The sequence below is a fragment of the Suncus etruscus genome, chromosome 7 (genome assembly GCF_024139225.1).
Source record: "Suncus etruscus isolate mSunEtr1 chromosome 7, mSunEtr1.pri.cur, whole genome shotgun sequence".
In the NCBI taxonomy this organism is placed as follows: Eukaryota; Metazoa; Chordata; class Mammalia; order Eulipotyphla; family Soricidae; genus Suncus; species Suncus etruscus.
This window is the reverse complement of record NC_064854.1, coordinates 24,120,225-24,142,719: the sequence shown is the minus strand read 5'-3', so window position 1 is coordinate 24,142,719 and position 22,495 is coordinate 24,120,225. Positions and strand designations below refer to the sequence as shown.

The 22,495-nt window shown below is 43.1% G+C and overlaps 1 protein-coding gene and 1 non-coding gene across 2 annotated transcripts; both read right to left on the bottom strand.

The window, feature by feature from the left end:
* Positions 1-202: 202 nt before the first annotated feature.
* Positions 203-22,284, bottom strand: ARL5B (ADP ribosylation factor like GTPase 5B). Its single transcript, XM_049777830.1, has 6 exons — positions 22,107-22,284; positions 6,698-6,758; positions 3,644-3,791; positions 2,458-2,541; positions 1,575-1,726; positions 203-669 (listed from the first exon to the last, which is right to left on the bottom strand). Exons 1-6 carry the CDS (start codon positions 22,153-22,155, stop codon positions 621-623), a joined length of 543 nt encoding a protein of 180 aa, XP_049633787.1. The 5' UTR covers positions 22,156-22,284; the 3' UTR covers positions 203-620.
* LOC126014670 (U1 spliceosomal RNA) lies at positions 2,774-2,937 on the bottom strand. Its single transcript, XR_007497672.1, has one exon. It is a non-coding gene; the product is annotated as a U1 spliceosomal RNA (small nuclear RNA).
* Positions 22,285-22,495: the final 211 nt, after the last annotated feature.

Sequence of the window (22,495 nt, the reverse complement as noted above, 5' to 3'; positions counted from 1 at the left end):
AGACCTTCCAAGTATGCACTAGATTCTCTCTTTGAGCAGGTCTCCCCAGCCCCCATATCTCTGTGTACATCTAGAAGATATGTATCTTCTGGGCCAATTTTATTATTCTGTAGTAAGTTCTGTCCAGAAAATAAGTGGTTTTGGAGGGAGCAAATGTTTTGTGTGCTGGCCTGTTTGTAAGCAGTACTTATGATTTCCACTATTCCACTACTGCTCTGTCAAACCATTAATTTTCTGGTGGTGGAAAGGGGTGTTAAATAAATGAAAGAAACCGGTCATTAACGTTATTACAATACTGAAATATAACATTAGACCTATAACAGTCATTCTTTACAAGGTAGTAATTGAATCATTAGAATAAGCAGTCAGAAGAATTATGTTACTGAAAATAGTTATACATTACGACCATCCAAATGAAGATTAGTGCATTAAAAAAAAGTTAAGAAAAAAAAAAATCTTTTTTTTTTATGTTCCAGTTCAGCTGCACTTGATTCAAGTGTTGCTCATAGAGGTTTGTGTTGTTATAAATTAAACATGCTGCTGCCTTAGCAGCCAAAGGTACTAGGAAAAAAATGTTCATGTCACAGAATAAATAGAGCAGTCTCTTTCGAGCCCCAAAGTTATCTCACACCAATCCGAGAGGTCATCCACTCTAGGCCTTGGCATAACCTGAAACAAAAGATAGGAGCATTTTCAAAATGGACAACCTAGGACAGAATATTTGAAAGCAAGCTTATTATTTTTAATCCTTAACCAAAGGTTGGTACTAGAATGATTATACTCTATCGTAAGTGGGAACATTCAGGCAACACTATGGTAAGTGGAATTTTTACATGGAAGAAGTTCTTAAAATTATATTAATCAGTTTAGTAATATGGGAAATTGTCTAAAACCCATCTTGAGGATATAGCCAAAGGGGCTTGCTTGCAAGAATCCTTCTATTATGAACTACATCAGGAACCACTATAGAAAATATCAAGAACTTGTGGCATCCTGGTAGCTGGGACCGGAGCGATGGCAATAGAGGTAAGGCATCTGCCTTGCAGTGCTAGCCTAGGACGGACTGCAGTTCAATTCCCTGGCATACCATATGGTCTCCCCAAGCCAGGAATGATTTCTGAGCAAAGAGCCAGGAGTAACCCCTGTGCATCACTGGGTGTGGCAAAAAAAAAAAAAAGTATCAAGAACTTTGGGCTGGAGTGATAGTAGTGGGTAGGCAAGGGGTTTGACTTGCATGTGGCCAACCCAGGATCCATCCCTGGCATGGTCTCCCAAGCAGAGCCAAGAGTAATTCCCTGAGTGTCACTGGGTGTAGCCACCAACCAGAAGAGAAGAAAACAAACAAAAAAATCCAATGGGATTGGAAAGATAGTACAGTGGGTAAGGCACATGCCTTGTATGCAGCAGACTTGGGTTCGATCCCAGGCATCCCATAGGGTCCCCAAGCCTGCCAGCAGTAACCCCCGAGTACTGCCAGGTGTGGCCCAAAAACCAGGAACCAACCAAACAAAAACCCAAAACAAACTCATCAAGAACCTCTTTACCTTATCTCCCTTACACCCATTGGTACTTACCCTTCTCCTGTTAAAGCACAGCAGGACTGGATGTGCCAGGGATGGTCTTTAATGGAACTAAGGGTGAGGTATTTAGAGATTTCAGCTGCTGTCATACACCCCTTCATATCTTGCTTATTTGCAAAGATAAGGACGGCAGCCTTCCTTAAATCCTGCAGACAATATGCAGTATTTACTAATGTATGAATTATCACAATGAAAATTCATGTTTACTGCAGCAGAGCTTATGCACTTAGAATATTAGAAACATATAATCAATTACAAGTAGAGCACAGATGAACTCTGTTATCTTCACACATGCAGTTGTTAAAAGGAATGAATGAAACATGCATACAAGCATGGATAATTCACGGAGAATTGGATGAATAAATCATCTCATACTATGAACCTTTATGAACACAATGTAATTTTCTGTACAGCTAGCAGATACAAACCAATGTGGTAAAAAGGAAGGAAAAGAAGAACTTTAAGGCGTGGTCCTAAAGGTCCCAGGCACTGCCAGAGTGGTCATGGCTGTCCCAGCACCACAGGGTGCTGCAGAGAGAGACGGGGAGTGGCTCCTGGGTACCCAATCATTGCAAGGGAGGCTCCACACTCCCTCATTCTCCGATCAACATTATAAGTTTGTATTGTTAATATGTTGAAGGAAGAGCCTGCAGTATTGGATTACTGAGAAGATTTTCTAAACACATGGAAATACCTTTCCACTTGAAGAAGTTTTGCAATTTTCTAAAAAGTACAATGAACAGTTTTCCAAGAAATGTTCCACAGTTTCACCAATACATACAATCTCGTGAATGATGAACAGATCAACATGAATCACTGAAAAAGCAAAACCAGTACAGACACTTCATTCCACTATTTATTTGCTTTCGATATTTACCTCGTGAGCCAGCATTCTGTATAATTCTTCTTTTGTAATAGCTAGTCGTTCCCTGTCAATGCTATCGACAACAAGAATGATGAACTAGGAAGACAATTAAAAAGAAAATTAAACAGGATCTTGAAGTCTGCTGCAAAGTTACTTTCAAGTGACAAATACTTTCTCTTCATATGGCATCATCACACTAAAGAATAATCAACTTTTCATCCTAGTTTCCATGATATTAAATCCTATCAATCAGTAAATCTCAAGTGTTAATAAAGATAATTAATTTATAACTTTAACAAGTAAAAACTCAGCCCAATTTTTTTTTCCCCTGGGGAGAGGACAAACACAGTCCCCCACTATCATAAATTATGCAGTCGAGTTTCCCACATTTGGGGAAATTGCAAGGGTCAGCATGCCCAGAGTGTAATGGGTGAGCCTCGCCCTGGGGAAACCACCTTCCTGATCATGGAGTTGCCCCTGCCAGGTAAGTATAGCCCCAAATTTTTTGTGTGTGTGTGTGTGGTTTTGAGTCACACCCGGCAGTGCTCAGGGGTTACTCCTGGCTCCATGCTCAGAAATTGCTCCTGGCAGGCAAAGGGGACCATATGGGAAGCCGGATTCAAACTGATGACCTTCTGCATGAAAGGCAAACGCCTTACCTCCATGCTATCGCTCCGGCCCCCCCCAAATTATATGTTTAAAGTGATATTTAAATATATCGTTTTTCATAATTCTAAGATTTATTTTAAAATGGGCCGATTAGAAGCAATTTTTAAAGCCACAATAATTTAAAGAACACTTTCACTATCATTAAAAAGTTGTGCAAGTCTGGGACAAAGTCACATAATTTATCCTAGTGTTGGATTTCTCTAACACTGGAGACATTCTAGTACCACAAGGAATCGATCTCTTCCGGGTGATGAGACGCAGGGGATCAAACTGCAGAATCTACCCAATCAGTATCAGCTACCAGTTCTTTCTATTTGCCTTTCTGTTTTAATTTGAAAAACCTCAAGAACTCAGCGGTCTGGGGTGCGTGGAAAAAACCTAAACACAATCCTCATCCAAATCATGAGCATGGTCCTGGAGTACACTGAAGAATGAATGACCCTAGGAGAAGCCCCTGAGACCCACTGGATGTGACCCACCCTCCAAACAAAATATAGAAAAACAAGCCTCCAAAGTAACCTGGGTTTACCTCTGTGTTGGAGTAATATGTGTTCCAGGATGACCTCAGTGACTCCTGGCCACCAATATCCCACATGAGAAAATGCGTGTTCTTCACAACGATTTCCTCCACATTGCTTCCTATGGTTGGAGATGTATGAACCACTTCATTCATTAAGCTGTGAAAGACAGACACCATAAAAACTCATAAATCTGGAGAACCTGAAGCCAATCTGAGCTATTCTTAACAAGCATCTACCTTCATTATTTGCGGCAATCATGGTGGTCATGAGCATCAAAAACTAGGAGCTCGGGGGCCATTTTATGCTAACAAGTATCTAGGTCAAGAACAACTTCTGAAGAAAGCATGTGTTCTCATTTTATAAGATCCAGAACGGAATCAATGGGCAGAAAGAAATGTTGTGAGGTGGCTTTGGTGGGGCTAAATCTCCAACATCACGTGCCTGTGATCAGAACAGAGTCGATGATGACCCACCTCGAAAGGAAGAACAGGCTTCTAGGTGATATTAGGACACTTTCAGAGGAGTGAGTACTGAACTGTAGGTTACCCAGAATACTGAAAACTGCATCCAGGAGAAAACAGATATGGCTGAACCATAAAAACTGTCCCAGTAGTCTCAAACAGTAAAACAGATTCAGAGGTTCATTCAGGAAATATGCACTTGCCTATTACATGCTGGTGGTTTGAGGTTATGTGCAAAGTTACTCTGACAGTGATGATAGGTTTCTGAAATGTTTCTGTGTCATGTTAAAAGCTAAGTCCCATTAAAATACTTAAAAATCAATGACTCTTTTAAAAACAAATATTCAGGGCCGGAGCGATAACGCAGCAGTAGGGCATTTGTCTTTCACACAGCTGATCCTGGACGGACCTCGGTTCTATCCCCAGCGTTCCATATGGTCCCCCAAGCCAGGAGCAATTGATTTCTGAGTGTATAGCCAGGGGTAACCCAAAAGCGTCACCAGGTGTGGTCCGAAACACAACAATAACAACAACATCAAATTCAGGGGACAGAACGATAGCACAGCAGTTAATGTGTTTGATTTGCATGCAGCCAGCACAGGATGGACTCTGGTTTGAATCTGGCATCCCAAGCCTGCCAGGAGTGACTTCTGAGTGTAGAGCCAGGAGTAATCACTGAGTGCTGCAGGGAATGAGTCAAAAACAACAACAACAACAACAACAAAACTCACAAAAAAAAAATTCAACTCGAGATCAGCATGAATTAGTAGCTCCTTAGCAAAGTACTGAAAAAGAGATTACACATTGCTAAGTGATAAATATTTCTAGAGAGCTGTCAGCTGAGATATTTAAGATGGGGTAGGAAAAGCTGAAGAGCTAGAACAGTAGTGGCTAAGGCACTTGCCTTGCAAGTGGCTGACCTGGAGGCAATACTTAACACACAACCAAGGGTAAGAATGGCCCCCCAAAAAGCCCCCCCCTCCAAAGTCAGGAAGAGAGAAGCTCCACAATGGTGCATTGTATTTTATAACTATCATTTTAAATCAGAGATGAACAGAGAGCCCTCACCACTGCCGAAGGAGAAAAGATGGGACTAGCAGTGAAAGAAAAAGGAAAGCATTTCTGATAAGTGAATTGAGGGGCCACTCATCTTGCCTTTAAAATGTTAATATACTTAGACTTTTACCCCAGCTTATTACTTTTCTCTTCTTCAAACAAAACCACGCAACTTGAACTAGCTAGTCCTGCCTCCTAATTAGAGGGGGAAATAAGGGAGGCATCAAGACCAAACAGGTGCAAGACTACTATGTAGTAGGATAGGTACATAGGGGACCACATATTCTAGCAGCCCTGGAGGTGAGGGAAGAGGATATGGGAAGTAGGACAAAAACGGAGGTGTAGGGAGGACAATTTGGTGATGGGAATCCCCCCTGATTTTATGTAAATATTTACCTAAAATATTATTATCAACAATATGTAAGCCACTATGATCAAAATAAAAATTATATTTTAAAAAAAAGTTAATATACTTTTCTGAAAAATATCTAACTACTGAAACAGTAAATATTTCCCAGAGCGATCTTCCATTTCTTTCAGAGAAGTCTGCTGTGTCGAATTTCTGATCTATCAGGAGAGCTGTGAGAACTTTCCGGGTACAGAGGCTATTCACCTGAACTTCAGTGTGGGGAAGTCAGGCAAAGTGCCCATCCTACCCCAGCCCAGCACTGAAGTTTCGTTAGTGTCACATTCATTGTTTCTTTGAAGATCAGAAAACAAGGGTTTGTAATAGACTTAGCAAATATGCAATCTTTGATCTTTCTTACTGGTTTTTGGCTGTCACCCATATTAGAGGTGCTCAGGGTTTATTATCATCTCCATTCTCATTTTGCTGGGTAGCAAACTCACATCTGCTGCTCATAAGAGTCCTGCCCATTGTACTATCTCGTTGGCCCCTATTTTAAATTATTTATTTGTTTATTTATTTCTGTTGGGGAGAGGGAGGTTTGAGCCGCACTCAGCTGTGCTCAGGACTCATTCCAGTGTCTCACACACCAAAAATAACAACACACTCAGGACTCATTCCTGACTGCTCATGAGACCTTAATATAGTGTTGGGGATCGAACGGGGGTCACCCACAAGCAAGACAAACATCTTAACTCCTATTCCTTCTCTCCAGCCCCCATTCATCACTTTTTAAGTAAATTTGTGTTTGGGAACATTTTAAAAAAATCATATATTTGGGCCCGGAGAGATAGCACAGCGGTGTTTAACTTGCAAGCAGCCGATCCAGGACCTAAGGTGGTTGGTTGGAAGCCCGGTGTCCCATATGGTCCCCCGTGCCTGCCAGGAGCTATTTCTGAGCAGACAGCCAGGATTAACCCCTGAACACCGCCGGGTGTGGCCCAAAGGCCAAAAAAAAATAAATAAATCATATATTTAAGTTTTTGCCACTATTTTAGATTTTACCACTATTATATATTATATATAATAATATATACTATATATTAATATTTTACCACTATTATAGAATAGTGGTTTCTTATTAGTCATATAAATAAATTCTAATAAGGAAAAAGGTATAAAGAAACTCCCATACTTACAATTGATAGAGAATGGTGGTTTTCCCAGCATTATCCAGTCCCACTATAATTACTTTGTGTTCTACAAAAAAGAAAACAGACCATAAGCATTTAACACTGCATCCCACAATAACATGTTTTCAACACAATGATGACCAGGTTCTGAATGCGAACCAGTAAGTGGATACTTGGTTGTTACTGAGAGAAAGAAAGAAAGAGGCTGCAAAGTAAGGAGGCATCTGGAGGCTCTGGCCTTCTTCCTTTACTTACTTATACAAGAAAGGGGGAGAGAAGGGTTTAAAAAGGAGCACAAGAAGAATCTGGTCGTTTCCAGAGAAGCAAAAAGTGACAGTGAACCCATATCCTAATATTGACACATGGGCATAAAATTAAGCTCCAAAAATAGGAGTTCCCCAGCTGCTTGCCATCTCTGAGTACCAAATAAGCACTTTTGCCAACTGTTTTTACACCTGGATGTTCCCACCAGTGGTTTTCTTTTTACTTGATCCAACTGGAAAAGTTTGCCCGAATTGCTAGGAAGACATGTCTACTTTCAAATGTTTCTCATCCCTTCCGATAATTTACGACTAAGTAACTAACCTTGAAAGCTTTTTCCATCTGAAGTTGTTTTGTTTTGGTTTTGTGGTGTCTGGGATGGCGCCTGGGCCTCACACATAGACATGTGGCAAGTGCTCAGCTACGCTCCAGCCATGACCCCAGTTTGAATTTTACAGCTTTTTAGAGTATGAAAAATCCTGCTATTTGTACAAGAACAGTTAGCTCCCCAATACACACTTGCCATGACAGAACAGCCACACTGTAGTATTCTGAAACCTCCAAAGAACACAGGAAACTCTTCTAGATGGCATTATAGATAAAACAGCATATATTCTTATAGAATGTATTAAGAATTCCCCCTTCTGTGGGGCTGAATGCTTAGAAATCTAAGAACCTTAAAATCTCAGAACCTCCATATAAACCTTAAGGGAATACATAAAGAGGTGCACTAGCATAAACGATTGCTTTGCAACCCATGATTTGATATATCTCGTCAGAGCACTCACTACCCTTTGCTCATCTCAAAACGTGGTAACTTTGGTTATATGTGGAATCAAATGCTTCTAACCTTCCTCATCTATTTACTCTGCATCAATCTCAAGGAGGTCCAGGTCCAGGATTCACAGGCAAGTTTGTGGTGATCAAGTACCTTTGCAGAGGTCAGGGCTGTGACATTAAGAAGCAGAGCACAGGGGCAGATCAATAGATAACACAGTAGGTAGGAAGTTTTCCTTGCACGTGGCTGACCCAGGGTTAAATATCCCTGTGGTCCCCCCGAACCTGCCAAGAGCCTGCCAAGAGCAATTTCTGAGCGCAGAGCCAGAAGTAACCACTGAGTGCCGTCTGATGTGGTCCAAAATCCAAATAAACAAAACAAGAAGCAGAGTGGAGGCCTGCCTTGGCGCATTCCAGACTGTGTGGCCCATAAGTAGCACCACATGTGGCAATATGGCCCCAATTATCTCAGGGTGTGGCCCCAACCAGTTAAAAACCCCATCTTTTCATCTCCCCATGACCAGTGCTTCAGAGCTGGGATTCAAAGAACTAATGATTAGGTCTTCTGGAAGGGCTTTCACTAAGCTGCTTTGTGCAAAACAAAGGGTGTTTGCTTACTAGAACTCATGAATTCTCTTTCGAGTCTTTTTTTTTTTTTTTTTGATAGCTCCCACCCCGGATTTCTGATGCAGCCAATGTTACCTGTGGGTGCCCTATACTCCCTTCCAGTATAAATACAAGAGCACTCCTTAGTGGAGATGCAATCAGATTTGCTTGCAACCCCGGAAGTGCCAATGTTTGTGAAATTTGGGTCACAGTTACAAAGTCTGCCAGCCCAACATCTAGAGACACCACAGTTCCTGCCAGGTGTGAGAGGAAAGGAAGAAAATCTAGAGGCCAAGTCAGAAAATCCAACCCGGGGCAGGATCTTTTCAGATGTTTTACTGAGGCAGCTGCAGAGGCATACCCAGAGGTCATGCTCAGACAGTTCTGCTCCTAACTTCATTTTCTTTTCTTTTTTTTTTTTTTTTGATTTTTCTTGGGGGGAGCCATACCAGGCAGCACCCAGAGGTTACTCCTGGCTCTAAGCTCAGAAATCGCTCCTCACATGCTCGAGGGACCATATGGGATGCTGGGAATCGAACCAGGTCCGTCCAGAGCCCTACCACTGTGCTATCTCTCAGGTCCCTCACTTTCCTACTGTAACTACTGTAACGATCACAACACTTCTAGGGAATGCATCACTTGGAAAGGTGGGGCTCCTGTCTGAACTGAGTCAAGGGTCGTAGATCCTGAGGGGGACAGAGTTTAAAGATCACTAATGTTGACTTCATTTCAATTATTTGACTCAAGTCTTTTTCAGATTCACTGAGAGAGAAATATAGCAATTAAGACAAAACATTTTAACTGTCTCATGTGTATTACCTATTGATATATATATATATATACATATATATATATATATTTCCATCAGGTAAACTAAGGCCTATCTATTGAATTAAAAATTATCAACCCAAATTCAGATAGCAAAACACCAACAGAAAGGGAATAACTTTGGAGGGGGCACAAGGCAGTGCTCAGGGGTTACTCCTGGTCTGCAATCAGAAATCACTCCTGGCAGGCTATGGGGAACATATGGGATGCTGAAGATCAAAAACTGGGTTGGCTGTGTGCAAGGCAAATGCCCTATGTACTGTGCTATAGCTTAGGCCCCAGAAAAGGGACAACTTAATTGCTTGAGGGACAGTCATACAGGGAAGCAAATACTACTCCAGGCCATTGCTGTAACACTGAGCCATACCCCTGTGTGTAATTTGGGGGGGGGGGGGGGAGAATCTCTTAAGTATCAATATATATCTTAAGATATATCAAGAATCAAGTTCAGAGGAGATTTTCAAAAAAGTACAGAATAAAGGCTATTTATATACTCTTGCATAACTACTTTTTCCTTCTTCCTTCCAGTACCTTCCTGGTATTTAGCTATCTGCTTACATCAGTGACCAGAGACTTCAGGTCACAAATGTTAGTATAAATATTTTTATCTATTCAAGGAACAAGAACAATGTGGATAATAACATTTACTCTGTACATGTACATATACCCTGCACACAGATGGAGAATGTGGTTTTCAAGCTATTGTGTGGACTCCACAGTTCCAGACAGGTCACGTTTTGCATGCAGGACGCCCCTTTGGGCTGGCCCACCAGAAATGCACCGAGGTGGGAGCAGCCCTGGAGAACTGCCACATGTGATGCTCAGACAACAACCAACAATGCTGACAAGTGGTGCTTGGGTGGGAAAAGTCCATGTGGGCCAGAATGAGAAGTCATCGCCAGGCTTTAGCAGTGGCTGGGGGAGTCCAGGGCACCTGCCCACCCCACATCATTGTGGGGTGTGGTCCTTCTTTAAAATATAAAAGTGCCTCCACAGTACTTGGTGGTATGATTGAATCACAGTGTCCACCAGATTCTCACTATAAATGTGAAGTCCATATATAAGAAAGCACTACTACATGAAAGGAAAGTTCCTTGTGCTTGAAAAACCTGATGTTATGACATATGATATATATCATATATATGTAGCCTTCTGCCCTTTTTAATCTGGAGGTCATATCCATTTCTTACTATTGACTGAGCTACTAAATCATTTCTTCCACTTGTCACAATTACTGAAAACAGACAGGAAAAGATGTTTATAAGTCTGTTCAATCTGTATTGCCTGGCAACAATCCTTTCTAACCGTGAATCTACTTGGAACCACACAATTACATCCTTTCACTACATCACCTAACTAGTGATGTGTATGTAGACCCTATGGTGTCCAACTTCTAGCACTTCAAAAGACTCCACGAAAATGAGGTATCAAGCTGACAGCCCCAATCGCCTCCTCTCAGCCAGCCTTACACAGGCCAATCACATGCATACTATTAAAGTCTTTGTTTAGAACTCATTTTGTAAATATAAAAGAATTAACTTCTTTATTCGTTTTCTGTATATTATAACAACCACTCTTTTGTTACAAAGTACTAGTGACATATGCATGGGATGGAGGAGTTTATTCAATATAAGATTTGGTGACTTGAGGGCCTGGAGAGAGAGTACAGCAGTGTTTGCCTTGCAAGCAGCCGATCCAGGACCAAAGGTGGTGGGTTCAAATCCCGTGTCCCATATGGTCCCTTGTGCCTGCCAGGAGCTATTTTCTGAGCAGACAGCCAGGAATAACCCCTGAGCACTGCCGGGTGTGGTGTGACTTGAACGGTAATTCTAATCTTGGGTTCAGATACTGCCATGTTTTCATAATGCTAATGAGACAGAAAGAAAAGTGTCTCGCTCATCATGAGACTGTTGTGTTGAACTTCCTGTTCCACTAGGAGTCTCTTTTCTTCCATACCCACAGCCCCTCACCCACACACATTTCTGAGAAGTAAGGATGTTCAGGGCTACTGACCTCTATGAGATCCAGTGCCCATCCCAAGACATGGTGACCAATACGAGGTGAAGGGAAAAAGATCCAGTCACCAAGACTGAGATGAGGCTTTTAGTGCTTTCTGGGAGTTAAGACCCTAGGCTAGATCCCTGGCAAATGCATAAACAAAAATGGAGGGCAAAGAGGATGCACAAAGTTGCAGGTGGGACATGGATGTATGGAAGCCCACACACTCGCCTGTGTGGGGCTCTGGAAGAAAAGGGACAGCAAAGGAAGTGAATGCAAAGGAAAATAAACAAACAAATGCATAAGTAAGATCCAGTGCTGGGCTTCTGCTTTTTTGGATTTTGATTAAGAGTTGCACAGAAGTTTCTTTGCAGTATGGTTATTATATGTTGCTCATTCACTTGGATCTTGTTAAAGGCTGACTTTTTTTTTTAATAAACATGGCATAATTAGAACAAAAAACAGATGAGGCTTTAAAAGAGGACAAGGGGGAAGGAAAGATACAGACAGAGCAAGTTCAACCAGCTGAATATACACTTTTCGAGGAGGAGGAGGAGGAGGAGGAGGAGGAGGAGGTGGAGGAGGAAGAGGAGGAGGAGGAGGTCCAAATTCAATTCCTAAGTAGCACAAGAACTTCTGAGCACTGAAGCAAACAATCACAACACTTACTGAATTTAAAAGAGCAATTTGTTGTTGTTATTGTTGTTGTTTTGGTTTGGGGGCAGACCCATAGGGTCAAGACTGATTCCTGGTTCTGCACTCAGGAATCAGTCCTGGCAGGCTCAGGGGACCATTATGTAGAGTCAGGGATTGAACCTGTATCATGCGAGGCAAGTACCCTCCCCAGTGTACTGTTATCTAGAAAACAGGAGAAAATGGTGACAAAGGAGCTTCATAACCATGGATGAGGATGACCGAGGGTCATACTCAGCTTACCTGGCCTGGGTACCACCAGTACTGCTCTGAAAGTACCTCATGGTGTGGGGGCTCAGGCCTGGGTTTTGGTCTGGGTATGTTACTGTTTAAAATAACCCAAAGTTTCTACTCTCAAAAATATTTACTGTATAATCTTTAATTGTATTTTAATACAAAGCAATAAAAACATTGCTAATAATCTTAAGGATAAGTGACACCTGGAATCCAATTATTAGCTAAGATGGTAACAAGATATTAAACAGGAATATTTTAGAATATCAATGTTTTCTGCATGTAAGTTAATGCTGTCCAACAATCATTCTATGGGGAGGTGGTACCATTCCTCATTTTACTGATGAGGAAACTGAGCATTGGCTTAAATAATATGCCTCCAGTCTTATTCCTGGGAAGTAAAGAAAATCTGAAGCCATGTTATATCACAGCAGGGACAGCATTTGCTTTGAGCCTAAATTACCCTGAGGTAATTTCTGAGCCCAGAGCCAGGAGTAATCTCTGAAAACTGCTGGGTGTTGTCCCAAAACCAAAAAACAAAACAGAACAAAAAATCAAAATCAAAGATGGAGCATTAAACTCTCTTGTAATCACCTTAATACTAGTTTATATATTATGGCATATTAGTTATAAGCATGCTGTTAAAAGAGATGTTACTTTTAATCCCTCAAACATGACTTGCTTTTCAATGCTTGAGTGTTGCATCTATGAGTGTGTAATATAGTTTGCCTCAATTTAGTTATAATAGAAGAAAATATTTTTCTAGTAAATACTAGAAAACTCTATTTTACTTTTTTTTTGCTTTTCTCTGGGGGGGGGTCACACCCAGCAGCACTCAGGGGTTACTCCTGGCTCTGCACTCAGAAATCACTCCTGGCAGGCTCGGGGGATCATATGGGATGCCAGGATTCTGAACCACCATCCTTCTGCATGCAAGGCAAATGCCCTACCTCCATGTTATCTCTCCGGCTCCTCTATTTTACTTTTATTTCAGAGTCCACCTAAGGCTGGAGTTGAACTCAAGTAGGTAGGCATGTATCTTGAATAGGTTAAACTCTGGGGGTTCAAGTTCTGCGAGCCTGTGAATGCCGCTTCCTCGCCTTAGCAAAAAATGGAATCTTAAAGTCTTACAAGAAGGGAAACTACTTTCTGGCAAACAGGATTAAAGTACAAAGCAAGATGAGTAAATTAAAAACTGTCGGGAAGTTACAGTTCTTGAAAGTTAAGAGACCAGGATAATGTATCTAAGGAAAAACCATGAATTCCCCCTCTTTCCCCTAATCTCTAAAGCAACATGAAAAGTTTCTACTAGGCACAGGAAAACTAACTTAAGTGGATCTCCAGAGGCTAGGATTTGAAAGGCAAATAAGATAAGGGAGGGAGACTAATTCCAGTTTTCAGCCAAGGGATCATCAAATCAAGAGCATGAAGAGTGAGAGCATTTGGACACAAAACTAAAATGAAGCTTCAGCGGTGGTTCCCTTATTTACTATATGATCTGACAGTTTTTATTTCAGGTTTCTATTTCAGATTGTTTACTCCGTGTATACGTATATGTGAAGGGGGATGCAACACCTCTGGACCACACCCAACAGTGCTCAGGGGTTACTCTTGGCTCTGTGCTCATGGATCACTCCTGGTGGAGCTCCAGAAACAGGATGAAATGTCAGAAATCAGATCTGAGATGGACAAGCAAGGCATGCGCCTGACCTGCTGTATTTATCTCTGGCCCCTATCCTTGCTTAAATGCTGGTCCTCACTGAACTGTATAAGTCATTCACAATTATAGTCAGCAATTTAATTTAGGGGGAGCTAACCAGCTTACATGCTTATATTGAAAAACATAAACGTGGGCCCGGAGAGATAGCACAGCGGCGTTTGCCTTGCAAGCAGCCGATCCAGGACCAAAGGTGGTTGGTTCGAATCCCGGTGTCCCATATGGTCCCCCGTGCCTGCCAGGAGCTATTTCTGAGCAGACAGCCAGGAGTAACCCCTGAGCACTGCCGGGTGTGGCCCAAAAACCAAAAAAAAAAAAAGAAAAACATAAACGTTTATGAATTCAGTTAACTTCAGCAAATTCTAAATGGAATAGAAAAGCCAGGTTATTAATGGTTAATCTGCTGAAAACCAAAGATAAAGAGAAAATCACAAAGGTAGCATGAGGGACTAACAGGCTACTCAAAGAGCAATAAAGACAGGCATGCTGCCCAATTTTTTGGCAGGAAAAAAAAATGGAGGCCAAAAGTCAATGAAATGACTTTAAAGCAGTAAATAAAATCTTAGAAGTCTCAAAGAAAAGGGGGGAGGCGCGTGAATGGTAGCACAGCAGTAGGGTGTTTGCCTTGCACACTGCTGACCCAGGACGGACCTGGGTTCGATCCCTAGTAACCATATGGTCCCATGAGCCAGGAGCAATTTCTGAACACAGAGCCAGGAGCTATTTTTGAATGCAGAGCCAGGAGTAACAACCCCTGAGTGACACCAGATGTGCCCCACCCAAAAAACAAAACAAAACAAAACAAAACAAAAAGTCATACTCAGCAAAAATTCTAGAATGAAAATAAGTAAAAGTATAATCAGATAAAAGAACTAACAGAATTTATCACTAGCAATATGTTAGCACAACAATTCCAAGGTTCTTTGTTCTGAAAGGCCAGAAAGAAATTCAAAATATAATAAGTAAACATTAAAAAAATTACCCTCTAAAACTTTGAAGTACATATGACTCCAAATATATATGTCTCCAAAAATGGTGTATAGCTTGTAACATGTGACATTTAACATACATTTTACTGTGATTGTGAACACTTGTCCCTTTACAACTTGTTTTTAATCCAAAACAAAGACCTTCCCTGGCTTCCTCTTACCTGCCCCCTTTCTTTACATGTAAAAGGTCTACCTAGATGAGACTAGTTCAAGATAAGCCTTTTTGTCTGCCACTCTCCCCCAGTGCAATTGTGGATTGAAGTGCTTAATAAAAAGACCGCTGAGTTTGGCTGGCTGATCCACAATGTTGGAAGCTCCCCAACCACATGTGTTTTACCCTCTTAAACTTGGCCTGGTTTATTTCCCCCAGCAACCCCTGCTCCAGACCCATTTTTTCCCCTGGGGTTGAATTAGGGCATCGTGTGGAGCCCCACAACCATGGAGAGCACAACTGCAGCTGCAGAATTCTCACACTTTACAAATAGCACATTATTTGTTCAACTAGATGGCAGAAAGGCAAGAAAGTTGCAGACCTCAGGACCATAAATAGAATGCAAAGCGAAATTGCTAAAAAGGGTCAATAAATTAGTTAAACCAAAAGAAATTGGAAAGCAAGACTAGACTAACAATATAAAACAAATGCAGTAGTCTTTTTTATATAAAGCAATTCCCTGTAGTGATAACAGGGATCCCTGAGCTCTGCCAGATGTAACCCCAAAACAAAAATCTCAAACAAACGTCATCCAACACACACACACACACACACACACACACACACCCCACTTTTGGATACCTCTGCAGAAAATTTAAAAGACGTGCTTCATAACAGTAAAAGTAAATCACAAAAGCATAGCGCGCGGGGGGGGGGGGGGGGGGCGGCCCAGGTGGGGGAAAAAAAAAGATGTGGTAAAGCAAAAGCACTTTTGAAGAAACTCCTAGAATACCAGCAAAGATAGATTAGGACCAGTACAGCTGTGTACCCAGATCCAGTTCAGAGCAGGACTGAATACTGGGAGGAGAAAAATGAAGCATCAGACCAATGAGAGGCAGGGAATGTGTGCAGGGCAAGTCTGACAGCGTGAAACCATTTAGATAAATGTGCAAAGAAAATCAAAGCAGTGAGATGCAATTATTTACTCCAGGAGGAAACTCTTCTGTTGAAATAATGGCTCAGCAGTAACAAGACTTGGCTAGGGAAAATGATGAAGTCTGCCCCAGGACTACATAGCAACTGAGAGCACTTAGCGTGTGTTCTCAAGTTCAAGTACAACACAACGAGCTTGATCTAGGCATCTCTCTTGTTGGGTCTGACAGATCTACTAGTGTGTGATTGCAGATGCTGCACTGCAGCCAGGTGCATGGTGATGGCACCACAAAAAAAGGGAGGGAGGGTGCCTGTGAGCAACCCAGCCAGGTGTGTAACCCCTAGAGAAAGCATCTCAAGTAGACATGCACAAAGCCTGGTGAGCACCCAGGCCCAGTATGCAAGCACAGCCGCCTGATGTACAGGCAGGCCAAGGAAGTAGGCAAGCAGCCCCCATCATAGAGCAATATAGACAGCAGTAGAGGGAGGAAATTCAGACAAGGAAGAGAGAAATGACGATGTGAATGACACCTTGCCATGGCCACCCAAGTTTTCATTTCCTTTACCACAGACAAATGGTGGTAAAGGCTTAAAACATATTTCTATTTCTCAGCAATATGGGGAAATGTCTCTAAACCAAGGCGGAAGGGGAAAATGGAGAAGAGTAAGAGATTTAGGCCCAAAGAGATCATACTACAAGTAGGTTTAGAGCTCATATGTTCCCCCCAAAGATACCGGGAGTGATCTCTAAGCACAAAGCCAGTACTAAACCCTGAGCATCACCAGGGATGATCCCTCCCAGCAAAAACAGAATTAGAGACTTGACCTTTGTGTGCGGTTATTCCAGGCTTTGTGTTCAGGAATGATTCCTGGTGGGGCTTGCGGAATCCTATGTGGTATCAGGGACGAAACCTAAAGTTGGCTGTGAACAAAGTAAGTGCCTGTTGTACTCTCTCGGGCACTTAACCAACATATATATTAAGATTTGAAGGGGCCGGGCGGTGGCGCAAGAGGTAAGGTGCCTGCCTTACCTGCGCTAGCCTTGGACAGGACCGCGGTTCGATCCCCCGGCGTCCCATATGGTCCCCCAAGCCAGGAGCGACTTCTGAGCACATAGCCAGGAGTAACCCCTGAGCGTCACCGGGTGTGGCCCAAAAACAAAAAAACAAAAACAAAAACAAAACAAACAAAAAAAAAAGATTTGGGGGGGGGGCAGAGTGATAGTACAGTGGTAGGGTGTTTGCCTTGACCTGCCTGTGCCTGACCTGAGACAAACCCGGTTAGAGTCCCAGAATCACAGATGGTCCCCTGAGCCTGCCAGGAGGATTTCTGAGTGCAGAGCCAGGAGTAACCCGGAGCTGGGTGTGGCCCAAACCCCCCCCCCAATTTTTTTTTAATTTGTTGAAAATAAGTTTAATTTTGATATAAAATTTAGTTTAAAGATACATTGAGGCCAGAGATATAGTTCAAAAGGTAGTGTTTGCCTTGCAAATACCCGAACTGGGTTGGAGATCCCTAGTATCCTTTAAGGTCCCCTGAGCACTCCCAGTATTAATTACTGAGCACAGAGCCAACTAAGCACTAGAATATGCCCTTAACATCAAACAAAATTAAAAAAAAAAAAAAGCTTAATAGGGGCCAGAGAGATAGTCAGAGGTAAGGCATTTGCCTTGCATGCAGAAGGTCAGTGGTTCAAATCCCAGCATCCCATATGGTCCCCCGAGCCTGCCAGGAGCGATTTCTGAACATAGAGCCAGGAGTAACCCCTGAGCATTGCTGGGTGTGACCCAAAAAAAAAAAAAAAAAAAAAAAGTTTAATAAGACTTTTATTTTTAGTGAATAAGATAAAACTTATGACTTTTAATGAATCCCTAAGGGGATTTATTAAAAGAAACATGAAGAACTGGTAGTAAACAAACTTATAATTAGAGGTATAATAAATGTTTATTCAAAAAAAAAACAGGAAGGTAAAACTAATGAGAGCTACAGTAGAGAATAGGAAGCCCTTTCTGGCGAGTGGCATTTGATCAGAAATCTGAACTGTAGGCAAGTATGGATAGAATGTTTAATAATGCAATAAAGTTGGATCAAAAGGCTTCAAATGCTTATGGGAAATAAAGATGATTAGATAATTAAATTACTATCAATGTCATTTGGTTTTGAAGATCCCATATTAGTAAAAGTATTTCATTTAGAGCTGGAAAGAGTTTAGCACATAGGTGCTTGCCTTGTACAGGGCTGACTTGGGTTTGATCCCTGGCAGCATATTTGGTCCCATGAGTGCAGTCGAGTGTGGTTCCATGCACCACCTCTCTCCCCTAAACTCAAACAGTCCTTTCATCCTTAATTCCCAGAATTACAACAAGAATTGGTGGGCCCGGAGAGTTAGCACAGCGGTGCTTGCCTTGCAAGCAGCCGATCCATAACCTAAGGTGGTTGGTTCGAATCCCGGTGTCCCATATGGTCCCCCGTGCCTGCCAGGAGCTATTTCTGAGCAGACAGCCAGGAGTAACCCCTGAGCACTGCTGGGTGTGACACAAAAACCAAAAAAAAAAAAAAAAAAAAAAAAGAATTGGTGACCACAGCTGGAGCAATAGCACAGCAGTAGGGCTTTTGCCTTGCAAAATAGCTGACCCAGGACAGATCTAGGTTCAATCCCTGTCATTCCATATGGCCCCCAAGCCTGCCAGGAGCTATTTCTGAGTACAGAGCCAGGAGTAACCCCTGAGCACTGCCAGATGTGGACCAAAAAGCAAAAAAAAAAAAATTTAAAATTGGTGACCAGAAATAACAGAAAGATATCCACAAAATTTTTAAAACAATTTTAAAAAAGCAATACTCAAATTCTAATGTGAACTTAAAGAATACATGGGTTCAATTGATACAAACACATATACATAACCTCACAGATATGCAGATATGTAAAGACAACCATATTTTGGAATTATGGGGCCACACCTGGCTGTGCTCAGGGGGTTACTTATTATCATTACTTTATTTATAGGTGCCAAAGTCATTAGTCTTTTATTTTAAAAATTTAAAAAGTGCAGAGCATATAATTAGTTTTTAAGTTGTTTTTCTTTTGGGGGCCACATAAGGTGCTAAGGGCTTACTCCTGGCTCTGCACTCAGAGATCACTACTGGCTTGGGGGGCGGGGGACTCCTATGTGACAGCAGGGATCAAACCAGATTGGTTGCACACAAAGCAAGCATCATCTTGAAATAGTTTTAAAGCATTAAAGTATGAAAATACTCTTCCCAGAATGATACTGAGTATATAAATTTTTGGAACTTGATACTCTAAAAATGAGAAAGGAAAAAAAATGTCAGGAAAACATTGGAAGAAAGAAAAAAGGGGCCATTTAAGGCCAGAAAAATCACCTTGATGTGACACCCAGACCCTCACTCTAATTTCACTGGCCTGAGATGCAGTCTTGGAAACATCATTCTAAAATACAGCCAAGAATGAGTGGTTTGAGAATCTGTCAGTGGTGAAAAGATAAATGCTGAGGCTGGAAGTTAATTTTGTTGACACAGAAAGGGAACTACAAGACAAAGGTACCAATTTGTTCACATTGTTACATTATTCCCTTGCTTTAAAAACTGTACATACAGTAACCAAATCCTTCATTCAACTATTCCCAACTTTCTTCATGTGTCTTCCATTGCATAGTATCAGTCCTTCTTTTGAGAAAAATATGCACCTTCAATTTAGCCTGCTCGATAAACTTAATTCCTAGTCATTAAAATCCAAACACACCTTTATCCTTCTATGAGCCACTTTATGCTTATTTATATGCAGCAATGTCCGCTTTATTTTACTTATCCTGAAGAGTAAGGAACTATGTATCATCCCTGTTTCTAAGTCTATCTCTTTCTATGAAATGGGCATCTGGGGGGTCTGAGAGATGGCATAGGGGCGTTTGCCTTGCACACGGGTCCCTCAGTTTAGATTCCTGGCATTTCATATGGTACCCTAGCTTGCCAGGGGCGATTTCTGAGTGCAGAGCCAGGAGTGACCCCTGGGCGCTGCTGGGTGTGGCCCAAAAACCAACCGATAGATCGAGCAACCAACCAACCAAACAATCAATCAATTAATCACTACAGTTTTAAATAAAGATCTGGCCTATCACTGGCTGTTGCAATTAGGGAGTGAACAAAAATTAAAAGAATAAATGATATTAAATGAAAAGAAGAGCCTCAAACCAATCTCTTTAATAGGAGAGTTAAAGAAAATCCTGAATGGGGATGAACAGTTAGGGAGCAGCAGCCTATCCTAAACTTTCTTCAACCCCCTCAACTTTCTATTTACATCCTAATTTCAGTCTTTTGGGGAAGCCTCAGAAAAAAGGAAGTGATGAACAGCAATAACAAAGTAGAGCGAGCAAAAAAGTGAAATGGGACCAGTTGCACAGAGGGAATTCCTAGTGTCTCTACAATGTTCTCTTAAATGATGGGAAAAAGATAAACACGGGTTTCATTATTTTTATAATAGTCGGCATATATTTAAATGCTCCTTTACTCAGCGGTGAATCCATATAGCAAGGATTAGAACCAAAAAATAAAAAAAGCCAGCTGAAAAATGATATCACAAATATCTGGACAGTAGCCACCAGGAACTTAACAGCTCCGGCCACTTCGGAACGACTTGAAAATATCTGCCTACACGTATATATTTACCAAGGTCTGCGTGTGAGCTTACATAAAACTGTAGCTAGAAATCGGGGTTATTTTGATGTTAACAGTTTCCAGAGCAAGCAGATTCCTGCTATTTCATTCTCTTCTCGGCGTTTTAAATCCCCCCCAAAATAAAAAGCAACAACCAAACATATTAGCGGTGAAAATAAACATCGTAAAACATTGCTTTCTATCACTGCCTTCATGCAGAATGCAAACCGGCTGCCATCCAGAAACTGATTTCAAGGGATCGAGAAAACACGGTACAGGAATACCCCAAACTTTACCCACTGCCAGGCCCCATTTATAATGTGGCTGGTTTCTCACTTGGGGAGACATCACACCTCACTCTGACTCAGAACAGGTTTTACAACTTCTAGGTGTCTAATTGTCCAGGAGCAGGAGCCCATAGAGAACCAAAACGTTTGACTTTTCCAGCACCCGAGGATCTGGCTTGGAAGATTTCTGCAAACTGGGGTGACTGGGGTCCGGACCACTTGTTGGGGGGAGAGGGGGTGGGGAGGGGGAAAGGGAGAGAAAGAGGAAGGGGGAGGGGAGAGAGATTGGAGAGTGAGATAAGAGAAAGAGTGAATAGGAGTGAATAGGGAGGGGGGAGAGATTGGAGAAAGAGAGAGTGTAGAGGAGTGGATAGGAGAGAGGCACAGAGAGAAATAGAAAGGGAAAGGGGAGAGAGAGAAAAGAAAAAGTGAATAGGAGTGCACAGGAGTAGATAGAGGGGGGGAGAGATTAGAGAAGAAATAGGAAAGGAGGGGAGAGATCAGAGAGAGAAGAGAAAGAGTGAATAGGAGTGGATAAAAGGGAGAGAAAGAGAGAAATAGGAAGGGGACCAGAGATTGGAGAGAAAAGAGAAAGTGAATAGTAGACAGGAGAGAGGAGTGAGAGAGGGAGAGAGAGAGGGAGAGAGGGAGAGAGAGATGAGAGAGAGAGAGAGAGAGAGAGAGAGAGAGAGAGAGAGAGAGAGAGAGAGAGAGAGAGAAGACAGAGAGAGATCGCAGGCGAGGCAGCTCTGGCTGCAAGTGAATTTCGGGGGGGGGGACACCCTGGACTGTCCGGGGTCCGAGAGCCAGTCAGACCCTGGGGGTGTCCAGAAGGGAGAAGAAGAGAGAGAGAGAGAGAGAGAGAGACAGAGACAGAGACAGAGCGACAGAGAGAGAGACAGAGAGAGACAGAGAGACAGAGACAGAGAGAGACTGCAAGCTCTGGCTGCAAGTGACAGTTTCTGGGGGGGGGGGGGGAGGAGACCCTGCAGCGTCCCGGATCCGAGAGCCAGAGACCCTGGGGGTGTCCAGGAGGGCGGGCGGGGAAGAGCCCCCGAAGGCGTCCAGGTCTCCCAAGCAGCTTCCCGCTGGGCTTCGGGCCCCGACACCCCCTGCCGCCCCCAGCCCCGAAGGCTCCGATCGGATCCTCCTCCCGTCCTCCCTCCATCCCTCCCCGCGGGCCCCTGGGACAACCTGGAACCCGGAGCGGCCCCGGCCCCTTCCCCGCGCCCCGGAGCGAGCCAGCCCCGCCGCCCGCCCCGGCCCGGCTCACCTTGGTTACAGAAGAGGCTCCACAGCTTGGTGAAGATCAGCCCCATCATGGGCCGCCCCGGCCGGGTCGCGGGGTCCCCCGGGGTCGCTCCCAGTCCCGACCAGATAGACCCGAGCGTCCTTTGTTCCGCGCGCGCTGAGCCCAACGGCGACCCGTAGCCCGGCGGTCGGAACCCACCTTCTCTCCAGCCGCGCTCAAGCCCCGCCCCCGGCCCGCCCGCCAGGCCACGCCTACCCGCCCCCAGGCCACACCCCTCGCCGCCGGGCCGGAAGGTTGGCGTCTGACGTCAGCACGCTGCCCTCGCCTCAGCCCACGCCTCCTACGTGGCGTTTCGTCGGACTCATTTCCGGTGGGCGGGGCCGCGCGATGACGTGTTGAGGGAATTTCGC

Excerpts from the sequence above, each read along its gene's own strand:
- ARL5B (XM_049777830.1), bottom strand. The coding sequence starts at position 22,155 with ATGATGGGGCTGATCTTCACCAAGCTGTGGAGCCTCTTCTGTAACCAA. Across the intron at positions 6,759-22,106 it reads GAGCCTCTTCTGTAACCAAG|AACACAAAGTAATTATAGTG; the intron begins GTGAGCCGGGCC and ends TCTTTTTTGTAG. Across the intron at positions 1,727-2,457 it reads ACAGAATGCTGGCTCACGAG|GATTTAAGGAAGGCTGCCGT; the intron begins GTAAATATCGAA and ends TATTGTCTGCAG.